Consider the following 24,123-nt stretch of genomic DNA (forward strand, 5'->3'; position numbering starts at 1 on the left):
GCCCACGTACCGCAAAAAAAACCACATATATATATATATATATATATATATTTTTTTTTTTTTTGGAAAGAGGCAGGAAATGCTTCTCTGTTGTCCTCTTGCATATTACTGCACTCCCTAGATGCTAGTCCGTGATGACAGTCACTTCAGGGACTTGAAGTTGACTGACACAGGAGGTGGGGGGTCAGAGAGGAATAAGTTGGTCTCCTGCTGCTTTGTGGTCTGTTTTTTTTTTTGGTATGGACTCTCTTGTTTGTCCTGGTACTCTTGGAAAGCTCTGTTTCCTAGCATAGGGTTTCCTGGATTTCTTAGATTATACCAGATTGAAGTCCTTAGTAGAATATGCCATAATTTGATGAAATTTAGATTTGGCCTGACTTCTCCAGACTTCCCAAAGTGGAATGAGAAACTGAAAGGAAGAAAGAAAAACTTTCCCTTGCGTTGCTTCTTCTCTTTCTTTTCATGCTATCTTTTAAAGATTATTTCCTTTCATTCAATTTCATTCTTCCTCCTGTAATTTTCTCTTCCTATTACTCTGAAGCCTGTAAGTGGTAGCAATACCTATTATAGTGGTTAGGAACAAGCGTAGTGGGGCCAGGTTGCTGAATTTGAGTTCAGGTTCTCCAGCTGACCAGTCGTATGACCTTTTTCAAATTGTCTAACCTCTCTGTACCTCAGAGAGGCATGTATGTAAGATCTCTAAAATGGAAACAATAGCGTAACTACCTCATTGGGTTGTTATAGGAACAAAATGAGTTCATACACATTGAGTACTTGAACAGGCTTCTGGCACATAGTTTTCAATACGTGTTATTGATGATTATTATTGTTTTTGCTTATTTAACTTCGCGGATGGTACTTGCAGCTAAGTGCTGGTGGCCAAACTAGTAAACTTCTTCTGGCAAATCATTACTCTGACTGGATTATCCTGCCTTGGAACCAGGCTAACATAAAGTAACTTATAAAGGATGACTTCAAGACCTTGAAAAGTCCCAGGTGTCTGGGCAGGACTTATATCAGTAACTTCTTGTTTTCCTTTTAATCTTGGCTTAAGTGTCATAATATACCTTTAAGAGGCCCTCTCTTTCTTTAGAATCAATTTGTCTTCTTTTTGGCTATTTTGTCAAAATCTGAGAACAGAATGTATTTATAGCCTTCCCGTCAAGATAATAAAGAGTAGTGCCTAATATGTGTGTCTTACCCTGCTGTGAATGATTTCCATTCTGGGAGGCCTACGAGTTTCTCAAACCACATCTTCCTCCTTGATTATGTAAACAGAACTATAGCATGGAAATTTCTTGCTTCAAGCCAAATCATTAGCAGAGAAAACATTAAAAAAGTCTTCAAGCACCAATCTGACATGTATATTTGGAGACAGCTCCCAATTTCGAGGAGCAAACATGGACATGTATCGTTTGGAAGTTGGAGAAAGGAAGGGAGAGGGAAAAGGTGGTGTGAATGAGGACATTCTTCTTTAAAATTTTTTTAACATCTTTATTGGAGTATAATTGCTTTACAATGGTGTGTTAGTTTCTGCTTTATAACAAAGTGAATCGGTTATATGTATACATATGTTCCCATATCTCTTCCCTCTTGTGTCTCCCTCCCTCCCACCCTCCCTCTCCTACTCCTCTAGGTGGTCACAAAGCACCGAGCTGATCTCCCTGTGCTATACGGCTGCTTCCCACTAGCTATCTACTTTACATTTGGTAGTGTATATATGTCCATGCCACTCTCTCACTTCGTCCCAGCTTACCCTTCCCCCTCCCCATGTCCTCAAGTCCATTCTCTAGTAGGTCTGTGTCTTTATTCCCATCTTGCCCCTAGGTTCTTCATGAACTTTTTTTTTTTCTTAGACTCCATATATACATGTTAGCATATGGTATTTGTTTTTCTCTTTCTGACTTACTTCACTCTGTATGACAGTCTCTAGATGCATTCATGTCTCTACAAATGACCCAATTTCGTTCCTTTTTTATGGCTGAGTAATGTTCCATTGTATGTATGTGCCACATCTTCTTTATCCATTCATCTGTCGATGGACACTTAGGTTGCTTCCATGTCCTGGCTATTGTAAATAGAGCTGCAAAACAGTATGGAGCTTCCTTAAAAAACTAAAAATAGAACTACCATACGACCCAGCAATCCCGCTACTGAGCATATACCCTGAGAAAACCATAATTCAAAAAGAGTCATGTACCACAATGTTCAATGAGGACGTTCTTGCATTTTTGTATCAGACAAACTTTAGAGGTCTGGGCCTTAGTTAATAGGCGTTTGTCCATCTTTCCATTAAAACAAAACTCAGCAGGATGAGTTTCTCTGGTGTTCTTGTGCAGTGTCTCTTCTCTTACTACACTTCCCCTTTACTTTAAGTCCTGTAGGACATTTCAGCTACATGATGGATTTGCTCCATGGGAAAAAGTTTACAAGGTTAGACTCAGACTCTCCAGGCAAATAAACCAAGAAGTAAGACTTTAGAGATCCCCTATCACAAAGTATTGTGACTTCCTCTTTTCTGGGGTAGATTGAAACCCATTAATTAATACTGTTAGCAGTAGAAATCTTTAAAGGGAGTAGAATCTGTTCATTTCTTACTTTGCTTAGTTTACAACTTGGACCTGTTCCCTCTGTGTGTGTATCCAAAGGGGGAAAACCTTTTGGAAACAGTTTTCCAAATCTTTTGTGTATTTTGTGTCTTGGTTCTGTGCAGTCTTTACTATGGGCATACCCCTCCACTTAATCATACACAGAAGAGACCAGAAGGTGTACAGGGGTTGAGGCAAGTCCTTAGCTGATTGACAGAGATTCATTATCAGCGTGGACAGAGACAAGAAAGCTGTTCATTCTTCATTCCAAGTGTCAAACTGCTGACCTCTAACCATTCCAATACCCTCTCTGATGACATCAAGCTGGCCTTGTTTGTTGGGGGAATGAGCCATGTCAGCAAACTTTTAGTCTTGTTAGTGGATACTGGTTTTCCATTTTATGGGACTGGTTCTCAAAAAGACGGACAGGGAGAACAAGAGATCTGCCCAGCATATTTGTCTCAGATCCTTCATATCTACAATAATCACCTTAAATGAAAGAGTCACAGTCCAAGCCCAAATAAATTTTCCTCCTGATGGATAACTTCTCTATTGCAAAGAGTTGGGTTTTCTAAGATTTCTTTCCTGCCTGCTGCTCTCTTGAAAGGCTAGATGGCATACTGACCCTAAACGCTATCCGGCACATGGGGGAAAGGAATCGCTTGCTGGACTCAGCTGGCTTCTAGGTATCTCTTGAAGGCAGAATTACTTAACTGAGCTGTGTGACCCTTTGAAGGTGCATCTGCAATGTGCACCATCTCAGTGATGAAAAGACATCAATAACCCTAAACACTAGCTGGTTCTTGGGCTATTAAAAAATAAAATAGGGGCTTCCCTGGTGGCGCAGTGGTTGAGAATCTGCCTGCTAATGCAGGGGACACGGGTTCGAGCCCTGGTCTGGGGAGATCCCATATGCCACGGAGCAACAAGGCCCGTGAGCCACAACTACTGAGCCTGTGCGTCTGGAGCCTGTGCTCCGCAACAAGAGAGGCCGTGATAGTGAGAGGCCTGCGCACCGCGATGAAGAGTGGCCCCCGCTTGCCACAACTAGAGAAAGCCCTCACACAGAAACAAAGACCCAACACAGACAAAAATAAATGCATAAACAAGTGTGGGGTTTAAAAAATAGAAATAAATAAAATAAAATTCAGAAAAATTAGAAATTTTAATCAGTTATTAAATGCCTTCCATTTTAGTATATGATTGACTACATGTAACTTTGGCAGTTAAAGTATTTAAAGACACTTAACAGACTAGTTTTGAACTTCTGGAGATGAGAATATTTGTGCTTATTCCTTTATTGGGGGACTTCACAAAATGGGACTGTGCTCTCTGGTGTTGGAGACATACCCTTTTCTTACTTAAAAAGAAATCAGAAGAGAATCTGAGAATCATTGTGAAAACAATCTTTAATGAAAGAAAGAATGGACCAAGAAAGATATCATACTTGTGAGAGGGAGGCTATTAAAAGATCATAAAAGGCAGACATTCAAACTATTTTTAAAAGCTTTTTTAAGTGATAACTCTAGCAATACCAAGCAGTTCTGGAGCACAGTGAGTAATGACCCAGTCCCTGTACTGAGTGATGGGGATTTAAAAATGAGTAAGACAGGATCCTTGATCTCAGAGGGTTTCATGATGTCATGGGGGAAACAGATAATCAACCAATAGGATGAAGCCTACACTTAGGGATCATGAGAGATACATGTTCCAAGTGTGGGGAAGCACAGGGGAGAGACTGACAGTACCTTTTTTCTTCAAGGGGCATGCTGATTTTTCCAGTGAGATCTCAAAAACCAGAGTTAAGCATCTGGTTAATAGCAGTGAAGTGACCATATGTGCATAATGTGGTAGCAGTTATTCAGGCTTTTCAAAAAGCTTTACTAGACATTGTCCTTTGAGGTCCCTGTACCCTGTGAAGGAACTTATCCAAATGTGTGGATGGGGAAGTGGTGACACAAAGAGGATGAACAACTTGAGTAAGAGTAAATAGATACTGAGTGGTACCCCAGGTCCCAGGTTTCCTGGCTTCTAGGCCTGTTTTCTTTCTATGACCCTCTAGCCAAAGAACTGGCCCTTCGTTTCCCAAAGCATATGTGGTGGTACATTACTTTCCTGGGATGTTATTTGTATTATGTAAACGAAGGTTCCATTTTGAAATAAGTTGAATTTCTTCTCATTCTTCAGCTCGAAGCTCGCAAGTCACTTCAGAGGAGACTTCCCTGGGCTCCCATTCCTACTCCTACTATGCACTCTTTCGGCACTCTGTACTTCCCACATTTAGCATGTAATCCAGTTTGTAATTTGCTGTTTGTGTCATTCTTAGGTTATCCAGAGAATGTATCTTTTGTTTACCAATGTATGCTTAGCAGTTAGTGTCTAGAATATAGTAGTCACTCAAGAAGTGATTGCTAAAGCAACGTGTTCATTTAAGGTTTGCGTTCTCTTTCTGTTCTTTCAGGATACCCAATATGTGAGCAGAAAACTTGTGCCAATGGAGCCTGCTATAACACCAGTCAGAAGTGTGATGGGGAAACGGATTGCAGAGACGCCTCTGATGAACTCAACTGCAGTAAGTAATATGGTGAAGCTGGTTTATACTGGCCAGTTATGCACATTTCCAAGTTTGTGTTCAGTGAATTCATGTTGGTAGCTTGAAGTCAGCCACGGTGGAGTATTTACACCATGGAAATTGGCAGATACTACAGGTGAGGACTTTTATGTTCCTGGAGAACTGGTTATTAAACATTTACCAGAACACTACTGCATAGTAAGAATATCTCTTTAAACTTGAGACAGAATCTTCCTATGAAATTAAGTGGCTACAGTGGAATTGAAATTCTCTCTTTTCTTTCCCTTCTTAACCTTGTGTCCCAGCTCACCGATGCTTGCGCAGTGAGTTTCAGTGTGACAGTGGGGAGTGCATTTATAAAACCTACGTCTGCGACCATGACCTTGACTGTGAAGATGGCAGTGATGAACGTTCTTGCAGTACGTTGATTTCCTTACGTTGGGTCATGCTGTTAGGAGTGTTTTTGTGTTTTTTCTTTTTTCTCCCTACCAATGTGCTACTTTTTTTAAATCACAGAGTCACTATGTCTGATGGCAAAGGGAGCCAGACTGTCATTTAGGGCCCATGGCATGAGTCTCAGCAGTGTTGCTGAACTTGGACTTCTTTAATTTCCAAGGATCTGTGTAGAGTTGAAGGGTTGCTGATGGACAGTTTGCATTCTTTCCTTAGGCTACAAAGATACAGAGTGTATTGTATCACTGGACTCTCAAATTACTCATATCTCAGGAATGGGTCTAATAACCTTCACAGAGTGAGAGAAGGGCTTAGAAAGGGAGACAAGGTCCCTAATAGTAACGGCCCTAACTCTCCTCTTTACTTTGAAATTCTTACCACATTAAAATCACGAGTCGGGAAAGTTTCAGTATGGTTGCAGGTGGCTTTTTTTTTTTTTTTTTTTTGCGGTGTGCGGGCCTCTCACTGTTGTGGCCTCTCCTGTTGCGGAGCACAGGCTCCGGACGCGCAGGCTCAGCGGCCATGGCTCACGGGCCCAGCCGCTCCACGGCATGTGGGATCTTCCCAGACCGGGGCACGAACCCGTGTCCCCTGCATCGGCAGGCGGACTCTCAACCACTGCGCCACCAGGGAAGCCCCGCAGGTGGCTTTTGTTACCTCCACATTTTCACTCTGACCCTCCTTTTCTTTCCATGATATTGCCTGCAATGCACACGAACGCTCTCATTGTTGCCACCTCCGGACTCATTTTATTAGAATATGAAATCTCCATGAGAGAGTTTTATAAATTCCAATAAATTGACAGGTTTTTTTTTTTTTTTTTTTTTTCTGGTGGTCACTTATTTACCAGAATGAAGGATTTTCTACACACACATTTTGATTGGTGGGTAACCATGCCTTAGAAGTTGTTAAATATTTTCAGTATCACTCTAATTTTCTGTGAGCCATGCCTGATTTCTTTTCTGGCGCCTGTGCTTGTTTCAGGGACTGTATTGAGAAGAATGTGACATCGTGGAAGGAGTTACTCAGAATCATTAGGTCCTAGATAGCAATGACTGTGCTTGTGGTCAAGTAAGAGAATGTTGGCCATTGGCGTGTCTATAGCATCTTTGTCAGTCTGTGTTCTCTGTTCTGTGACAACATATAACATAACTGTCTTGTTTTTAATCTTGATGCACCTGAGTTCATGTCCTGGACCCAAAGCTGCTGTTTTCTTCTCCTCCTTCTCCTCTTCTCTCTCCTTCTCTTCCTCCTCTTTTTCATTTTTGTCAAGATAGTTAAGGAACTAAACGGGCACAGAAATTTCAGTTTCTAGGAGCTCAGTTTAGGTGGCAAGATGAGCACTTTGATTTTTCCTGAGTGGTTTGTATCTTTGGAGTGCAGCTGTCATTTTCTTCCAGGTTCTTATCAGACCTGCAAAGGTAACGAATTCACTTGCCCCAACGGCTTCTGCATTAATCAAAATTGGGTTTGTGATGGAGAAGGTGACTGTGTAGATAATGCCGATGAAGACGGATGCGGTAAGGAGGGGAAGAGCTTCTGATTGGAAAGTGTTTTCTTAAAGTGTTTTCCAGAACTTGTTTTTCCTACTTTCCTTGTTACAAATTATCTGTGTGACATGCAAGTTTCTGGATTGGCTGGGCTTAAGGGGAATTAGTGGATGGGGAGGAAAGAGGTGATTCCACTAGCTTTTCCTAAAAAGACCCCAAACTCAAATATAACATAAATTATAATCCTTTCCTGCCAATACTAAGGCCAAATAGGTAGGACAGTCTCTCCCCTGTCTATAGCCCTATCCAAGGTTTTCCCTTTAAGACTCTTATTTTAATTAGATGTATCTATATAAAAATAAGTAGGCTGGGGAAGGAGGGAAAATGTGATTTGTCTCAAGACCTTATAACCTTGAAAAATGACTTAGAGCTGGAGATTGTTAGTTGTGGGAAAGGCCACTCTCCAGGGAAGTGAGAAGGAGATTGTCAGTGATATTTGCCCCCTTCACCATGCTGTTATCATCAGCAGTAGTACCTCCAAGAGTTCAGAAGTTGCTGACACCATGAATAAAGCACGTCACCTTTGTGGGTCTAGCCCCAGGTATTGGGTTGGCCAAAAAGTTCGTTCAGCTTTTTCTGTAAGATTTTTATATTAAGAATGATGCTTGTTCTGGGAACATCCATTTGTTTCATGTTTCAGTGATCCAAGAAGTTGTTTTCCTACATTTGGGTGTTTCTTACACTGTTGACATTTCACTAAAGAAACGAAACAAAAACTGAACAACTCAAAATGACACACACACACACATAAAAACAAACATAGGAATCCTGGCATTACCTTGATAGCCCTATAGTTCTATTGTTCATGATTTAATTAACTAAATGTTCTCCTATGGATTATTCATCTAGTTTGTTGATAATTCAGGCCCATTTCTGCTTCCTCCTCTTATCTGGCTGGGAGTTGCTTCCCCTAGAAAGAGTGGAACTTAATGCCATTTGCCACTGCTTAGCATCTCAATAAAAGGTCAGTCGTAGAGTTAGAAACTACTAGTTTACCGTGAAATATAGGTCATTTGTAGACTTCTTGTCTACCTGATCTCTATCCTCTCTTAACCATGTATTGAAAAAGAGTTGGCTCTGCCTCTAATGTGACCTGTAGTAACTCTCTTTTTCCCCCACAGAAAGCAGAATTAACCGTACTTATGAATGTTACCCAAATGAATGGGCTTGTCCGAAGTCTGGAAAATGCATCCCAATTACTAAAGTTTGTGATGGGACTTCAGATTGTCCGGAAGGAGAAGATGAAAGCAATATCACTGTAGGACAACACTGTGGTGAGTATGGAAATTTATCTGGGCATCTTTCAGGTGAAGGTGTGTCTGTTTCTCTATAACAGATTGCCAAATACAGAGACTGTCAGTTGGTGTTTGCAGAACGAACAGTCCCACGACTTAGTGGCTTTAACCAGCGAACATTTATTATTTCTCACAGTTCTGTGGGTTGGCTAGCTCACTCACATCTCAGGATGCTGCAGTAAAAGCATGGCTAGTCCAGGCTTGTTTGCATGGTGGTGGAAAGGGCAAACCCCAGTGTACAAGCTCTTTTTTTTTTTTTTTTTTTTTTTTTTTGCTATACGTGGGCCTCTCACTGCTGTGGCCTCTCCCGTCGCGGAGCACAGGCTCCGGACGCGCAGGCTCAGCGGCCATGGCTCACGGGCGCAGCCGTTCCGCGGCACGTGGGATCTTCCCGGACCGGGGCACGAACCCATGTCCCCTGCATTGGCAGGCAGACTCTCAACCACTGCGCCCCAGGGAAGCCCTACAAACTCTTTTAAGCCTCTGCTTATGTCATGTTTGCCTAGTGTTCTATTGGCCAAAACAAGTCACAGCAAGCCCAGATTCGATGGATTGAAGAAATAGACTCCATCTCTTGATGGGAGGAGCTTAAAAATATTTGTGACTCCCCTCTCCCCCTTCCCAGGAAGAATGGATTTAATGGTAATTGTGATGACTCTAAAGTGTTCTGGAGATTTTATTCCCTGGCTTATACCTATGGAAAAAGTGTTGTCTGGATATACTCCAAGAAGCTTCTGGTTTCAGGGATATGTACTTTTGAGTCAGTGTTTCTTTTTTCCTCCTGTGGCTGTAGAATATTCCCCCACCATCAACCATCAATTCTGTGGACAACTGACTTTCCTGTAAGAAAATATAATTCATGACCTTGATTTTATCAATAGCACTCTCTCTAAATTATCTAGTAGTTGCCTAGCAGTGGCCATTAACTATAACCCTAAAGTTTTGGGGATTTTTTTCCCTGGAAAAAAGAGACTTCTATGGCTTCTTTTTGGCATTTCATTTGGGGACCCTTTTAAATAGTCATAGTACAAAAGTTAGAAAACTAAAATTAACAGAAAAATATAGTCACCTGAAATTCCACCACTTGAAGCTAGCCATGATTAATTAACTTTTTAGTGTTAAAAGTTAAGAGTTTAGTGTTTAGTGTCCAGTGACTTGGGAATTCTTGGGAATTTCCTTCTATGATGTTGACACAAAGATAGACTTATGACTAGATTTTTCCATAAACAGCACTTCTGATGGATTTGCTTACACTTAGTTACAACTTGTTAAAAATATGTGCTGAGCTTTTAAAAATTATTATTATTAATTTTTTTACATCTTTATTGGAGTATAATTGCTTTACAATGGTATGTTAGTTTCTACTTTATAACAAAGTGAATCAGCTATACGTACACCTATATCTCCATATCTCCTCCCGAGCTTTCTCTTGCATTGTATTGCAGGAAGGCTTGAATGGTGACAGATTTCCTGTGGCTGCTGCATGCTTACTGAGCTTTTACTTTTGAAAGAAGAAGTTCTTACTTCTTGTAAATCAGCCTTGTCCAGAGGTCACCGTTCATTTCACCAAGTGTTTTTCTCTGTTTAGATGTGGATTTGTGTCCGTTCTTAGGCTGTGAGTACCAATGCCACAAGTCACCAGCTGGAGGGATGTGTTACTGTCCCTCAGGTTTTATTGTCAACGAAAATAGCACCCATAACTGTGTCGGTAAGTGACAGGTGGGAGGGCCTGGTCTTTCATCACGGTGCTTGCGCCATTGGTGGGATCCATGCCCTCTAACATCACGGAGTTTGTACTTGTGGATAGGAATGTCTATTAACAAAGAGAAACACAGTCCTCACCGAAAACATGACAGTATGAAGTTTTAACTCTGAGAAGCTTTTGTGAGGCACCCAAGGCGAAAGAGTGGTTGTGTGATGAGTGAGTTGACTAGCGATGCGTATATCTTTCTACCACCCGATGATGGAGGTAGTCTTTTGGTGTTTTGTGTATTATGTACTTGGAAGCAGAAATGATATAGCCATACTTGTTAAATACAGTTAGCCCTCCCTATCCGTGAATTCCACAACTTCAGATTCAAATCAACTGGGGATTAAAAAAAAAAAAAAAAGGCAGAAAGTTCCAAAAAGCAAAACTTGAACTTTCTGTGTGCAGGCAACTATTTATATAGCACTTAAATTGTATTTGTAACTATTTACATAGCATTTACATTGTATTGATATTAGGCATTATAAGTAATCTAGGGATGATTTAAAGTATATAGGAGGATGTGCCTAGGTTATATGTAAACACTACACCATTTAATATAAGGGACTTGACCATCTTTGGATTTTGGTATCCTGGGGGGTCCTGGAACCGACCCCCGTAGAATGCCAAGGGTCGACTGTACTGAAATACTTCCATGTAGTTGGTAAATAGCTGCTGTCTTGAATCCATCAAGTACCTTACCCTGCTCCTCTGGCCTCTTCCCAGGATGTCCAAACCTTCCCAGATTCCAGGAACTAGAGAGTGGTCACCCAACACAACAGAGGGTCACCAGGTCACTGATCCACTGACCACACTGGCCAGTCAGTGCCCACGCTGTGCTGGTTGTTAATCCCATTGATTTTCGAAGCTAATACTAAAGAAGAACAAACTCTATCATGTTATTTCCATCCAGTGGCTGGCATTGAATTAGACACCAGTACACTAAATATTTCTGACATCTTTCCTATCTGAAAGATAAGAATGATTTCTCCTACTGGGAAAGTTTTGATTTTGATGTAAGCCAGCTTTGCACCCCACTGTGATTAGGAAGGGGTTCTTATGATGGGAGAATTAGACATGGCCAAGTATCATCAATTTTCAGTTTTTTAGGGTTTGAACAATGAATTTTTAATGCTCTGATTTCTTTTTCCTTCTTTCTAACTTTTGTTATATGAACAACAGACATACTAGCAGAAAGTGACCACAGGGGTTTTTACTGGTGTTGGGAAAAGGCATCTGGAAGGCAACTGAAACAATTCATTACTATGAAGTATTCATCTATGGATCTTCAAAAGATAGATGATTCAGAATTTTACCAGGATATCTGTGTTCTTTTGATACTCCGTAGAAATTTGAGATTCTTTAGGGTTTTTTGGATGAAAACAAACATGGCACACATACGAAATACTTTTAGAAAAGTATTTCTTCTGAAATAATTTCTAAAATATTAATATAATTTGGCCCAAAATATTGAATTTGGATAAACTTAATGAAATTATTCAGTCTTTAGTCTCAGCTCATGGCTTCCAACTTAATTATGGTGGATCTTAATAATTTCCTCATAGTCAGAAAAAATTTTAATGTCAGAAAGACTCTGGGGGGTTCCCTGGTGGTCCAGTGGTTAGGTCTCTGTTTCACTGCTGAGGGCCTGGGTTCGATCCCTGGTCAGGGAACTAAGATCCCACAAGCCATGTGGCACGGCCAAAAAAGAAAAGAAAAGAAAAAAGAAAAAAAGAAAGACTCTGGTTTACAAACTCTTGAGAAAGTCTATTCCTCAGTGTTACTGAGAACTATTGTAATGGGGCTCGCTCATTTACCTGTTGTATGCCAAGATTTTTATATCCGGTAAAGCAATCCAGTTGAGGTTGTTCTTGTGGTGTTCAAAGTAGGTAATTTTAGATTTCTAATATCAGGACCGTGTCCCAAAGTTTGCCCTGGATCTGATTGCTCCTCTTAAGTAACTCTATTCGACAAGACATGTTAAGATTAAATGCTTTATGCAAATCAGCCTGAGAGATCCTGAAGACTCAGGGAGAACTTTGAACTATTGAAGAAAGCCCCCAAATTTCTAATCGTCTCAGAACGTTTTATAAATAAAACATTTATGATCTGCAGTGACCATTAAGTGATATTATAGGACACTTTTTGTGTTTTATTATTATCATTATCATTATCGTAACACTGCAGATTCATTCAAGTCATTTAAAAAGACTTTTCACACAAATGTCCTCATGTGTTAGGTGGTTTTCTGACTTTGGAACCCCTGCTTATGCTTCCTGGCATCACTGCGAGGGCTGCATCCCTTTTTTCTCGGAGTGGTGCTCATCTGTAGGTATAAGGCTGCTCGTGTGTTTTTGCCAAATGTCAGGCTTCTCCACCCCCTTTATTGCCACCCAGCTGCCAATCCGATTTCCAGTCTCTTAGTTTTCTAGGCCTCTCTGCTTTCTCTTAGTAGAAAAGGAATTCCAGTAGAGATACCAGAAGCCACGTTCTCAGTATTACACTAGCTTTTCTGTTTTTCCTCTCAGCCCCAAAGAGGAGTTAGGCAAAGGCACCCTTTGCCTCTGAGTTTTGAAGCTTGGTTAACAATGATTTCACATTTCTTTCAAAGAAGGCTATATTTTGCCCTCTTTGTAAAGAGAACTCATTAGTTTCAATACATGACACGACAAAACCAGTTACACTTGTTTCAGCTGAACTTTTAGGGGAAATGTTTAGGTCTGCTCTTTCAAGCGTTTCAAGTCTTTCAAGTTCAGCGAATACTCTCTTTATGGCTGTAATCCTCTGCATGGCTGACTCATCACAGAGGCTTCAGGTGTTGGAAACCTATACAACATTTACCATCTTAGATCTGGCTCCCCAGTGAATGCCTCAGTGGTCATCAAGAATAAAATGGAATAATCCTGACAAGAAATTTTTTTGTCCTTCCGTTCATCTGCTCCTGGTAGCCTTGCCCTGGCAGCGGAGCCTCTGAGGCATGCTGCCGGAGCAGTTTACCGGGGTGATTGTTTCTTATTGACAGGACATGCTGTTTGTTGAGGGAATGACATCGTGGTGCAGAGTTAGAGCAGGAAGGTCATTCAGCATGGTGGGATTTCACACAGCCAGGTGGATCAGAGGGTGTCCAAGGGGGTCTATGGTAAAAAACATTTTTTGAATTACTTTCAAAGCAGTATTTGTTGGTAGGCGGGGACAAAGAATAAAAAGGAAAGTAGATCAAGGTAATGGGCTGGAGTATTGTAAAGCAGCATTTTAGTGTTTTTTACAGTTTCTACTACCTTTTCTAGTCTCTTGAAAACCTCAGGTCTCCTTTCATTTTTCTTGTCTTCCCTTTGGCTGACAATGGATACTAATTAGGCTTCATTCTTCTTCATAATGGAGAATAGAATCTTATTCAGTCATTAAAATTGACAGTGTTTATACACTTATTTAAACCTGTAAAGTATTTGTAGCCCAGGTGATAGGAAGGGCATTTGCACCCAAGAATTCCTAGTTATGACTTCACCCTCTTTTTGACATGAGAACTGCTCCCAGGGTGACTCCAGACCCTTAGACATAGTCATAGTGTCTTGCATTCAGAATGAGGTCATGACACCCTGGGAGTTTGAGGGCGAATGTCCTGTACTTTTATTCCTGCTGAAGCGAAGCCTCACGTGGTGCTTTCTTAGGGCTGAGGCGAGGGCACAGGAGACATAGATCAAATGTGGGCCTTTTATTTTTACCCACATGGCCTTTTATCTTGTCATGTCCAAACTGGATTAATTTTTTCTTCGTCACGGTCCTTGGAATGAAAGATATGCTGGTCAATGTTTTGTTATACTTGGTCTGGAGGGTAAATGGGAACTTGATCCCAGGACTTTCTTGGTCTTTCTTGCTGGGGAGTCACAAGATGGTGGGCCATCCAACAGGTGTGGTAGAACTCAACTCACAACTCTGCAACTGTGATCGGATCCTAGAAATTCCGGAGAATCCTAGACCTGAGGGTCTCAGAAATTATAATTTACTTGAGAATTTCCTGAAGCCCTGGGGGGTGGGAACATTGTTGGTTTAGGCTGTGGAGGTCATTCTCCAAGGGAAGAGAGCAGGGTGAAGGAGGGTGAAGAGTGGATGTGAGCTTGGGGGGTCAAATGAAATATTTGGCACCGGTGGACCAAAGATAGACAATTTCTGTGCCCCTCAAGCTTTATAATCTTTGAGAAAGACACTTTCTTTCCCCCGCATACTGTATTGTTTATATGTCAATTATATTGAAACTCTTCTTACACGGTAGAACTGAGACTGTTATGGCATTGAACAGAGCTCTATTGTGTTATGGATTTTCAATAAGCGCTTATTAAATGAATGAATAATACTAATGAATAATCAGAAGAGATTATATTTTTCATGTCTTAAAAATGATTTTAATTTTGGTTACGATTTTTGACATCAGAGAAAAGGCAGCTGGGTAAACAGACCTTTGCAGATACTTTATTGCAGGCACAGATTTGTGTCTTACTGAGCCACTGGATATAAGGCAGTTCTTTCTGCAGTGATGGGAATGTCTGTGTCTTCCAGTATGGTAAACACTAATCATATGTAGCATTTGAAAGGGGGCAAGTGTGACTTGGAAATTGAATCATTAAATTTATTTTATTTTAGTTAATCTAAATATAAATTTGAGAAGCTGCAGAGGGCAGTGGCTACCATATTGGAAAGCACAGTTTTAAAGGGATGCATTTACACTAAAAGTCAGATATTTTGTAAGCCAACATTAACAAATGAAATGCAAAGGCAATGTGTCCAAGCGGTGTTGTGCATCACCTGCAAAGTTATCCTTTACATAGATTTGAAAAAACCTTGGGTTTTCCCTAGTATGATGATGCCTATTTTTTTCCCCCTAGAGGGTACTTACTTAGGCAGGGGCATCACCGTATTCCTGTATAGCTTGTCTAAGATTTTTTTCAGAAATGCTGTTAAACATGATTACAAACGGTTATTTCCTATATGGTAGATTTTGATGATTGCCAGATGTGGGGAGTTTGTGACCAGATATGTGAAGACCGAATTGGCCATCACCAGTGCCACTGTGTAGACGGGTATATCTTGGAGCACCAGCAGCGCTGTAAAGCTAATTCTTCTTGTGAGTAAATTAAAGACACTTGTGTTTCTGAACAGTAAACTTTTGATGACTATCCTCTTTCCATAGCAGATGACAAAAAAAATATCAGCATTGATGCGGATGGCAAGGTTTTATTACCACAAATCAGGAGCGGCTCCTGCTGTTGGAAGAATAGGTCAACATTAATTTCATACTTCGGTTATTAGGGACCAACTTGTGGATTAACAGGTTTTTTTTGTTTTTTTAAAATTTTTATTGGTTGCTTGTTCACTTTGGGACTGGAATATTATGTCATCTATCACATAAATTTTATGAGTACATTTGACCTACTTTTAATTACTGTACTACCATATGGTGACGAGTACCAATAGGTATTGTTTGTGCAAAATTTAGAAGTGGTTCATAATGGACCTGCTAAATTTGGATTAGTTTGTGAAAATGCCCTCATTCTAACAGTACTGTGGCAGAGAAAAGTCATGAAAATTTGTTTTAAAAAAATTGGGCCTCCCAAAGCATTTTTGTCACCATGGATTTCTGGGTAATAAGATCTTTACTCTTTTTTTCCAATTGTTTATTTCACACCTGTTTAAGGTGCCTTTGGGGGCTTTCTGAAACTTATCTGCACACATGATCTATGAATTGACCATTTTCTAGTTGTTTTTGTGTTGAAATACTGATATGCTGTGGACGAACTTTTAGATTTTTACAACTGATTTTTACCATTTATTTATTTTTGAATAGACATTATACTCATATTTTCAAAATTTAAAATTATTTAGAAGATATATGACATCCCCCCACCATCTCTGTTCCCCTCTGCCTAGTTTCCCACTTCTCCTCTCCTATGGATAATCACTGTTTATTTTAATTCTAGAGATTGTTAAATGCATAAATAAGAATATACAAATATAGACACAACCCTATTTTTACATATATGGTGGTAAACTATACATACAGTTCTTCATCTTCCTAAAGTTGCATACTATATTTTCAAGGGCTTTCCATATCAACACAGACAGCTTTTTTTCATTTTTAAAAAAATTTTGTTGTATTTTTAAATTGAATTATAGTTGATTTCCAGTGTTCCAGGTGTACAGTTTTTTTTTAATAGTGGCAAAATCCATTTTTTTGGTTGTATATAATTTATTTAACTAGTCCTTTACTTATGGACTTTCATATTATTTCTTACCCTCTGATATTGCAAACAAGACTTCAGTGAATAACCTTATTCATTTTGCATTCTTGTGAGTATACGAGTATAGCAAATTTGGATCCACCATTGCCATGTTTTTCACAGAGTGGTTTCCCACTAATCCTTAAAATGTGTTTTGTGTTTTACACAATCTAAGGTTGCACCTGGGGTAAGGTGCCCACATCATCAAAGATTCTCGATGATACCTCAGTGTCATTGAACTAGCAATCAGGACATTCGAGTTCTTGGCAGACTCTGTTCCTAACTTACTGTGATTTTGGACATTTCATTAAGCCTCTTTGTGCCTCAATTTGCCCATCTGGAAAATGGATAGAATGACATATATGTGTGCCTCAGAAGGTTTAAAACCAAATAAGAAAACATAGTTGTAAGTTGCTTCATCATCTTTGTTCACGTGAAAGACTGATAATGCCTTCCTTCTTCACATTTAGTTGGTGAGGCCTCTGTGATCTTCTCCAATGGTCGGGATTTGCTAAGGGGTGATATTCATGGAAACACCTTTGAGATCCTGGTAGAATCTCAACATCGTGGATCGGCTGTGGGTGTGGATTTTCACTATCACCTACACAGAGTCTTTTGGACTGACATTGTGCAAGATAAGGTAAATAGAAATTTCTGGAGTGTAGCTTGGGAGCTGATAGAACTCCAAGCACAAAGTGTTGATAGCTTTTCATTTTTAGGGGAGTAGAGGGGAAAGTTCCTTTGTTTTCTAACAAAAAAGGCCCTTGAGATATTTTATGTTAATCAGCACCTTTTACAGCTATAGTATTACATGTGACCTATTAAACAAAGCACTCTATTATATGGATTAGCCTTGAGCAACTTTTAATTTTATTCGAAATGGAGTCCAAAAGCCTAATTAAAAGAAATAGTAGACATTCTTTCAAAACTGGGTAGATATTTGGTAGTAATTTTTGAAACTTGATCATTTAAAATGTAAAAAGTATTCTGCTTTCCTGTATGATAAAAATCAGATTTTTACCTGCATCTTCTAAATGGAACAGTAATTGAGGATTGGGTAACAAATATTGACAGTATTTTGTTTAACAGCCAAAATTGCATTATGCTGTCTTATTTGGAAAGTGTGATGGATCTGATTTCAACTTTGAGTAATGCAACGGAGATTGTTGAAACATAAATTTTAGAGACTCCTAAAGAGTTATAGAGTTTTATTTCTTCCCTTACATTTCCTTGTACCATTAATAAAATTTTAATTCAATTAACTGATAATTTGCATAAAATTTCTAAAAATTGAGACTTCGGATTATAAGCAGATCTGACTTAATGACAGCTAGAAATCAAAACAAACCACTACCACCTTCTCCACCAAGAAATCCACATTGAATTAAACTTTCTCTAACTACGAAGAATTAGAAATGCAGGCTTTTTTTTGTAAACCCAACTTTTTATATATGCCTCATATGCTTTCAAAGAAACTCCCTGCCCCCAGTAACCCGTGATGTAAAATAACAAGTCTCCAGTGAATTCTTTTTTTTTTTAATAGATCTTTATTGGAGTATAATTGCTTCACAATACTGTGTTAGTTTCTGTTGTACATCAAAGTGAATCAGCCATATGCATACATATGTCCCCATATCCCCTCCCTCCTGAGCTTCCCTCCCATCCTCCCTATCCCACCCCTCTAGGTCATCGCAAAGCACCGAGCTGATCTCCCTGTGCTATGCTGCTGCTTCCCACTAGCTAACTATTTTATATTCGGTAGTGTATATATGTCCGTGCCACTCTCACTTCGCCCCAGCTTCCCCCTCCCACCCCGTGTCCTCAAGTCCATTCTCTGTGTCTACATCTTTATTCCTGCCCTGCAACTAGGTTCATCAGTACCATTTTTTAGTTTTTTTTTTTTAGATTCCATATATATGTGTTAGCATAGAGTATTTGTTTTTCTCTTTTTGACTTACTTCACTCTGCATGACAGACTCTAGGTCCATCCATCTCACTACAAATAACTCAATTTTGTTTCTTTTTATGGCTGGGTAATATTCCACTGTATATATGTGCCACATCTTCTTTATCCATTCATCTGTCAATGGACACTTAGGTTGCTTCCATGTCCTGGCTATTGTAAATAGAGCTGCAATGAACATTGTGATACATGTCTCTTTTTGAATTATGGCTTTCTTAGGGTATATGCCCAGTAGTGGGATTGCTGGGTCGTATGATAGTTCTATTTTTAGTTTTTTAAGGAACCTCCGTGCTCTTTTCCATAGTGGTGGTATCAATTTACATTCCCACCAGCAGTGCAGGAGGGTTCCCTTTTCACCACACCCCTTCCAGCATTTACTGTTTCTAGCTTTTTTGATAATGGCCATTCTGACTGGCATGAGGTGATACCTCATTGCAGTTTTGATTTGCATTTCTCTAATAATTAGTGATGTTGAGCATCTTTTCATGTGCCTCTTGACCATCTGTATGTCTTCCTTGGTGAAATGTCTATTTAGTTCTTCCACCCATTTTTTTTTTTTTTTTTTTTTTTTTTTGCGGTACGCGGGCCTCTCACCGTTGTGGCCTCTCCCGGATGCACAGGCTCAGCGGCCATGGCTCACGGGCCCAGCCGCTCCGCGGCATGTGGGATCCTCCCGGACCGGGGCACAAACCCATGTCCCCTGCATCAGCTGGCGGACTCTCAACCACTGCACCACCAGGGAAGCCCTCTTCCACCCATTTTTAAATTGGATTGTTTGTTTTTTTGATATTGAGCTCCACAGACGGGCTGAATGGATACAAAAACAAGACCCATATGTATGCTGTCTACAACAGACCGACTTCAGACCTAGGGACACATACAGACTGAAAGTGAAGGGATGGAAAAAGATATTCCATGAAAATGGAAATCAAAAGAAAGCTGGAGTAGCAATACTCGTATCAGATAAAATAGACTTTAAAATAAAGACTGTTACAAGAGATAAGGAGGGACACTACATAATGATCAAGGGATCAATCCAAGAAGAAGATATAACAATTATAAATGTTTATGCACCCAACATAGGAACACCTCAATACATAAGGCAAATGCTAACAACTGTGAAAGGGAAAATTGACAGTAACACAATAATAGTAGGGGACTTTAACACCCCACTTACACCAATGGACAGATCATCCAAACAGAAAATAAATAAGGAAACACAAGCTTTAAATGACACAGTAGACCAGATAGACTTAACTGATATTTTTAGAACATTCCACCCAAAAGTGGAAGAATACACTTTCTTCTCAAGTGCACATGGAACATTCTCCAGGATAGATTCCATCTTGGGTCACAAATCAAGCCTCGGAAAATTTAAGAAAATTGAAATTGTATCAAGCATCTTCTCTGACCACAACGCTATGAGATTGGAAATCAGTTACAGGAAAAAAACTGTAAAAAACACAAACACATGGAGGCTAAACAGTGTGCTACTAAATAACCAAGAGATCACTGAAGAAATCAAAGAAGAAATAAAAAAATAAATAGAAACAAATGACAATGAAAACATGATGACCCAAAACCTATGGGACGCAGCAAAAGCAGTTCTAAGGAGGAAGCTTACAGCAATTTAATCTCACCTCAAGAAACAAGAAAAATCTCAAATAAACAATCTGACCCTACACTTAAAACAACTAGAGAAAGAAGAACAAACAAAACCCAAAGTCAGGAGAAGGAAAGAAATCATAAAGATCAGAGCAGAAATAAATAGAAACGAAGAAAACAATAGCAAAGATCAATAAAACTAAAAGCTGGTTCTTTGAGAAAATAAACAAAATTGATAAACCCTTAGCCAGACTCATCAAGGAAGAAAGGGAGAGGACGCACATCAATAAAATTAGAAATGAAAAAGGAGAAATCACAACTGACACCGCAGAAATACAAAAGGTTATAAGAGACTACTACAAACAACTATATGCCAATAAAATGGACAACCACAAAGAAATGGACAAATTCTTGGAAACGTACAATTTTCCAAGACTGAGCCAGGAAGAATTAGAAAATAAATAAACAGACCTATCACAGGTAATGAAATTGAAACCATAATTAAAAATCTTCCAACAAACAAAAGTCCAGGACCACATGGCTTCACAGGAGAATTCTATCAAACATTTAGAGAAGAGCTAACACTGATCCATCTCAAACTCTTCCAAAAAATTGCAGAGGGAGAAACACTCCCAAATTCATTGTATGAAGCCATGATCACCCTGATACCAAAACCAGAAAACGACATCACAAAAAAAGAAAATTATAGACCAATATCACTGATGAACATAGATGCAAAAATCCTGAACAAAATACTAGCAAACAGAATCCAACAGCACATTAAAAGGATTGTACACTGTGATCAAGTGGGGTTTATTCCAGGAATGCAAGGATTTTTCAATATACGTAAATCAATCAATGTGATACACCATATTAACAAATTGAAGAAGAAAAACCATATGATCATCTCAACAGATGCAGAGAAAGCTTTTGACAAAATTCAACACCCATTTATGATAAAAACTCTCCAGAAAATGGGCATAGAGGGAAACTACCTCAACATAAGAAAGGCCATATATGAATTCTTTTTTTTTAAAATCCAAATGACTGATTTGTGCAACAAAGATAGGTCCCTGGAATGAAGTATAGGAAAACTGCTCCCAGTGAATTATGCTTAAGAAGTGTAATAATTTTGGTTTTTCTTTCAGGTTTTTTCAGTTGACATTAATGGTTTAGATATCCAAGAAGTTCTCAATGTTTCTGTTGAAGACCCAGAGAATCTGGCTGTGGACTGGGTAAATAATAAACTTTATGTTGTAGAGACCAATGTCAACTGCATAGATATGGTAAATTTGGATGGAAGCCAACGGATTACCATTATAAGTGAACATTTGGGACATCCTAGAGGAATTGCCGTGGACCCAACTGTTGGGTAAGTTATGTGAAAACATACTGATTCCAGCATTTTTGGAGTTTTATTTCTCCCCCTGTACACAAAACATCCATTGGCATAACTGAAGGTTAATCCTGACTTCTTTTAGGTTCTGTACTCTAGAATCCATGTTTATTTCATATCTCTTTTCATAGAAGCTTTAAAGGAGTTGGCTAGATATAATCCAATTTGAGGATATGCAGTCCAAACACACCTACTGGTGTCCTAAAAATATGTGATATTTTGGGGGTATGAGTTCTATTCTTAGTGTTTGCCACATTCTCCTGGCTGAGAAATTGGATTCTGTTTTCTGACTTTAATAGTATTGTCACAACTAAACCATTATTAACATGATCACTCTAACGTAAGTTGTGAAGTTGTTTTAAAGAGGGGATAGATCTGAAACCACTAGGTGGCGTTGCGAGGGGCTCTGAATATTCTTTGTGTCTCAGCGCAGAGAGAATTCAGCGAGAGGCAAAGTGATAGGTAAGAAGTGATTCATTAGAATAGGATGCTTGTGAGGCTTACAAGCGGGCAGGCGAGTGTTGTGTTGCCCCGAGCACTTAGCGGGTTACGTTTTTATAATCAAAGGAAGAGAGGGGAGGGGGAGAAGACCACCTTCTTTTTCATTCTTTGAGTCTTCCATCATTAACTCCTCCTATACGTTGGGCGGGGGAGTTTTTGAACCTACATGGTGTCTCCGGGACTGTCACAGCACTATGGAGAAATTATTTCAGGTCTCAGTACAATGAGGGTCTTTCACTTTGAAATATCACCTTTCCATAAGTTATTGTTTTTGCGTGTGTGCAAAGAGAATGTCCTAGGGGTCATTCACTTGTTGACATCACTGGGCAGATTGTAGACCTTATTTTCCACTGTTGTTTTATTGTTTTGGGGCGTGTCTCATGCTTCTGTTGCATGGTTTTGTTGGTAAGCAAGTTGGCTCGGTTTTGTTGTTAAGCAAGCCAGCCTGGCTTTGATGCTAAGCGACTTGCTCTGCTTTATGAGTCAAGCAAGCCCACATTGTTTCAGGATTTTTCCATTACTTTCTTGAGTGATCATTAACTTACTGTGGTCTCCCAAAGCCCCCTAAAGTTCCCTCTCTATCTGCAGTCCCCTAATGTGGTTTCTAAGCTAACTATTTGATTACCCTACTCTATCCCCTATCAGATCTATCCCTTTTAGTGATTTCTTGTTAGAGACTGGGGTTGAGATGTCAGTGTTAACACCTCATCACAAGTTGTTCAACTGTGAATCAGTCCAGCAAGAGTGATAATGCTTACTTTTCTCCAGGTGTAAATTAAAATTTTCCTGATCTTCACATTTGAGGCCAGTTATGGGAGACTAACTTTCTCCTAGATTTTCACAGTTGGGTCTTAGGAGCCTTGGATGAACTTGAGGCTACTTAAGTGTTGGTGAATGGTGATTATTCATTTCTGTTTCATGATTTCAGCTGTCCTTCCTTGAAAATGATGTATATGTTCTCTAGACTATGCCTTAGAGTGAGGAATTAAGGAGGGAAATGGCTTGATAGTTTTTTCTTTATTACAGCCTTTACAGGCTGTAAAAAAGAGAAGTGAAGGATGGAGCCAGGGATCAGGGGAGAATATTAAGAAGTTAAGAAGGTAGATATGCATTTTTTTTTTTTTTTTTTTTTGCCTGTCAGTTAGTGCATTTTAATAGTTGCTATTTGGAGTTGTTGACTCTCCTGATTGGCCCTCACAATTTCTGATTTTTAATACTTTAAAATTTCTCTATTGTTTTAAACCCCCATGGTTCTCTAATCAGCTAGAGGAAATTGCCATTGATCCAAACATACAATCTCAAAAAATATTTTCTAGGTAAACTTGTAAAATAACTGATTCTTTCATCTTTTGGTTTTCTTTTGTAGTTATTTATTTTTCTCAGACTGGCAGAGCTTTTCTGGGACACCTAAGATAGAAAGGGCTTTCATGGATGGCTCCAACCGTAAAGACTTGGTGACAAGAAAGCTGGGATGGCCTGCTGGGATAACCCTGGATTTGGTATCAAAGCGTGTTTACTGGGTTGACTCCCGGTTTGATTACATTGAGACTGTAACTTATGATGGAATTCAAAGGTAAGAAGTATTTTTTTATATCTTTATAAGTTTTGGGGAAATACATAAAATTTATGGAGAGAGAAACTGAAGGACTAGAATTAAAAGATTGCTTTGTTGGTTGACATAACTTGAATGATCTTTGTGTTGACATTGCACGTTGTGACCTGCTCTGAGTATTAGCTTGTGTTCCATATTAACACTCATTAAATATTACCTACAGCATTTGTTCTTTGATTTCTCTTCTCCAAGCCCTCTCTCACTCCCAGATGAAGCACATTATTTTCATTAACTTCCGAGTCCATTTATTTGTTTGGGTCCCTTATGGTTTGTTTCCAAAGATCACTTTATCTTTTAGCTTTCTATCTTCCCTCCAGTAAATAAGTTTTATTATTTTTTTTAACATTATCTGGTGGGAATTAATTGGGTTTTATACTGCTTTTATATATATTTCAAATCTTAATGAGAAATTCTGACTTTACCTGATACACTTAAAAGACATTTAAACAATATTTGAACGCAGAGTATGGCATGCCTTTTTCCTTCATCTTAGTCGGATTAGAGCTCACTATAAATTAATTAAATTGTTACCTATTTTAGATCCTCTTCTTTTGGTATTTTCAAAAACT

The 24,123-nt window shown here is 39.2% G+C and overlaps 1 protein-coding gene across 1 annotated transcript in view; it reads left to right on the plus strand.

Annotated features, from left to right (window-relative positions):
* LRP2 (LDL receptor related protein 2) overlaps positions 1–24,123 on the plus strand; it is a 198,196-nt gene that overhangs the window by 49,672 nt on the left and 124,401 nt on the right. The window contains exons 5-13 of the mRNA XM_073806956.1: positions 5,050–5,160; positions 5,466–5,576; positions 7,014–7,133; positions 8,285–8,437; positions 10,047–10,166; positions 15,196–15,324; positions 16,948–17,117; positions 21,194–21,417; positions 23,309–23,515. Of these exons, the coding sequence (XP_073663057.1) occupies positions 5,050–5,160; positions 5,466–5,576; positions 7,014–7,133; positions 8,285–8,437; positions 10,047–10,166; positions 15,196–15,324; positions 16,948–17,117; positions 21,194–21,417; positions 23,309–23,515 (1,345 nt within the window). The remainder of the gene's footprint in view (positions 1–5,049; positions 5,161–5,465; positions 5,577–7,013; positions 7,134–8,284; positions 8,438–10,046; positions 10,167–15,195; positions 15,325–16,947; positions 17,118–21,193; positions 21,418–23,308; positions 23,516–24,123) is intronic.

The sequence above is a fragment of the Tursiops truncatus genome, chromosome 7, assembly GCF_011762595.2.
Source record: "Tursiops truncatus isolate mTurTru1 chromosome 7, mTurTru1.mat.Y, whole genome shotgun sequence".
NCBI lineage: Eukaryota > Metazoa > Chordata > Mammalia > Artiodactyla > Delphinidae > Tursiops > Tursiops truncatus.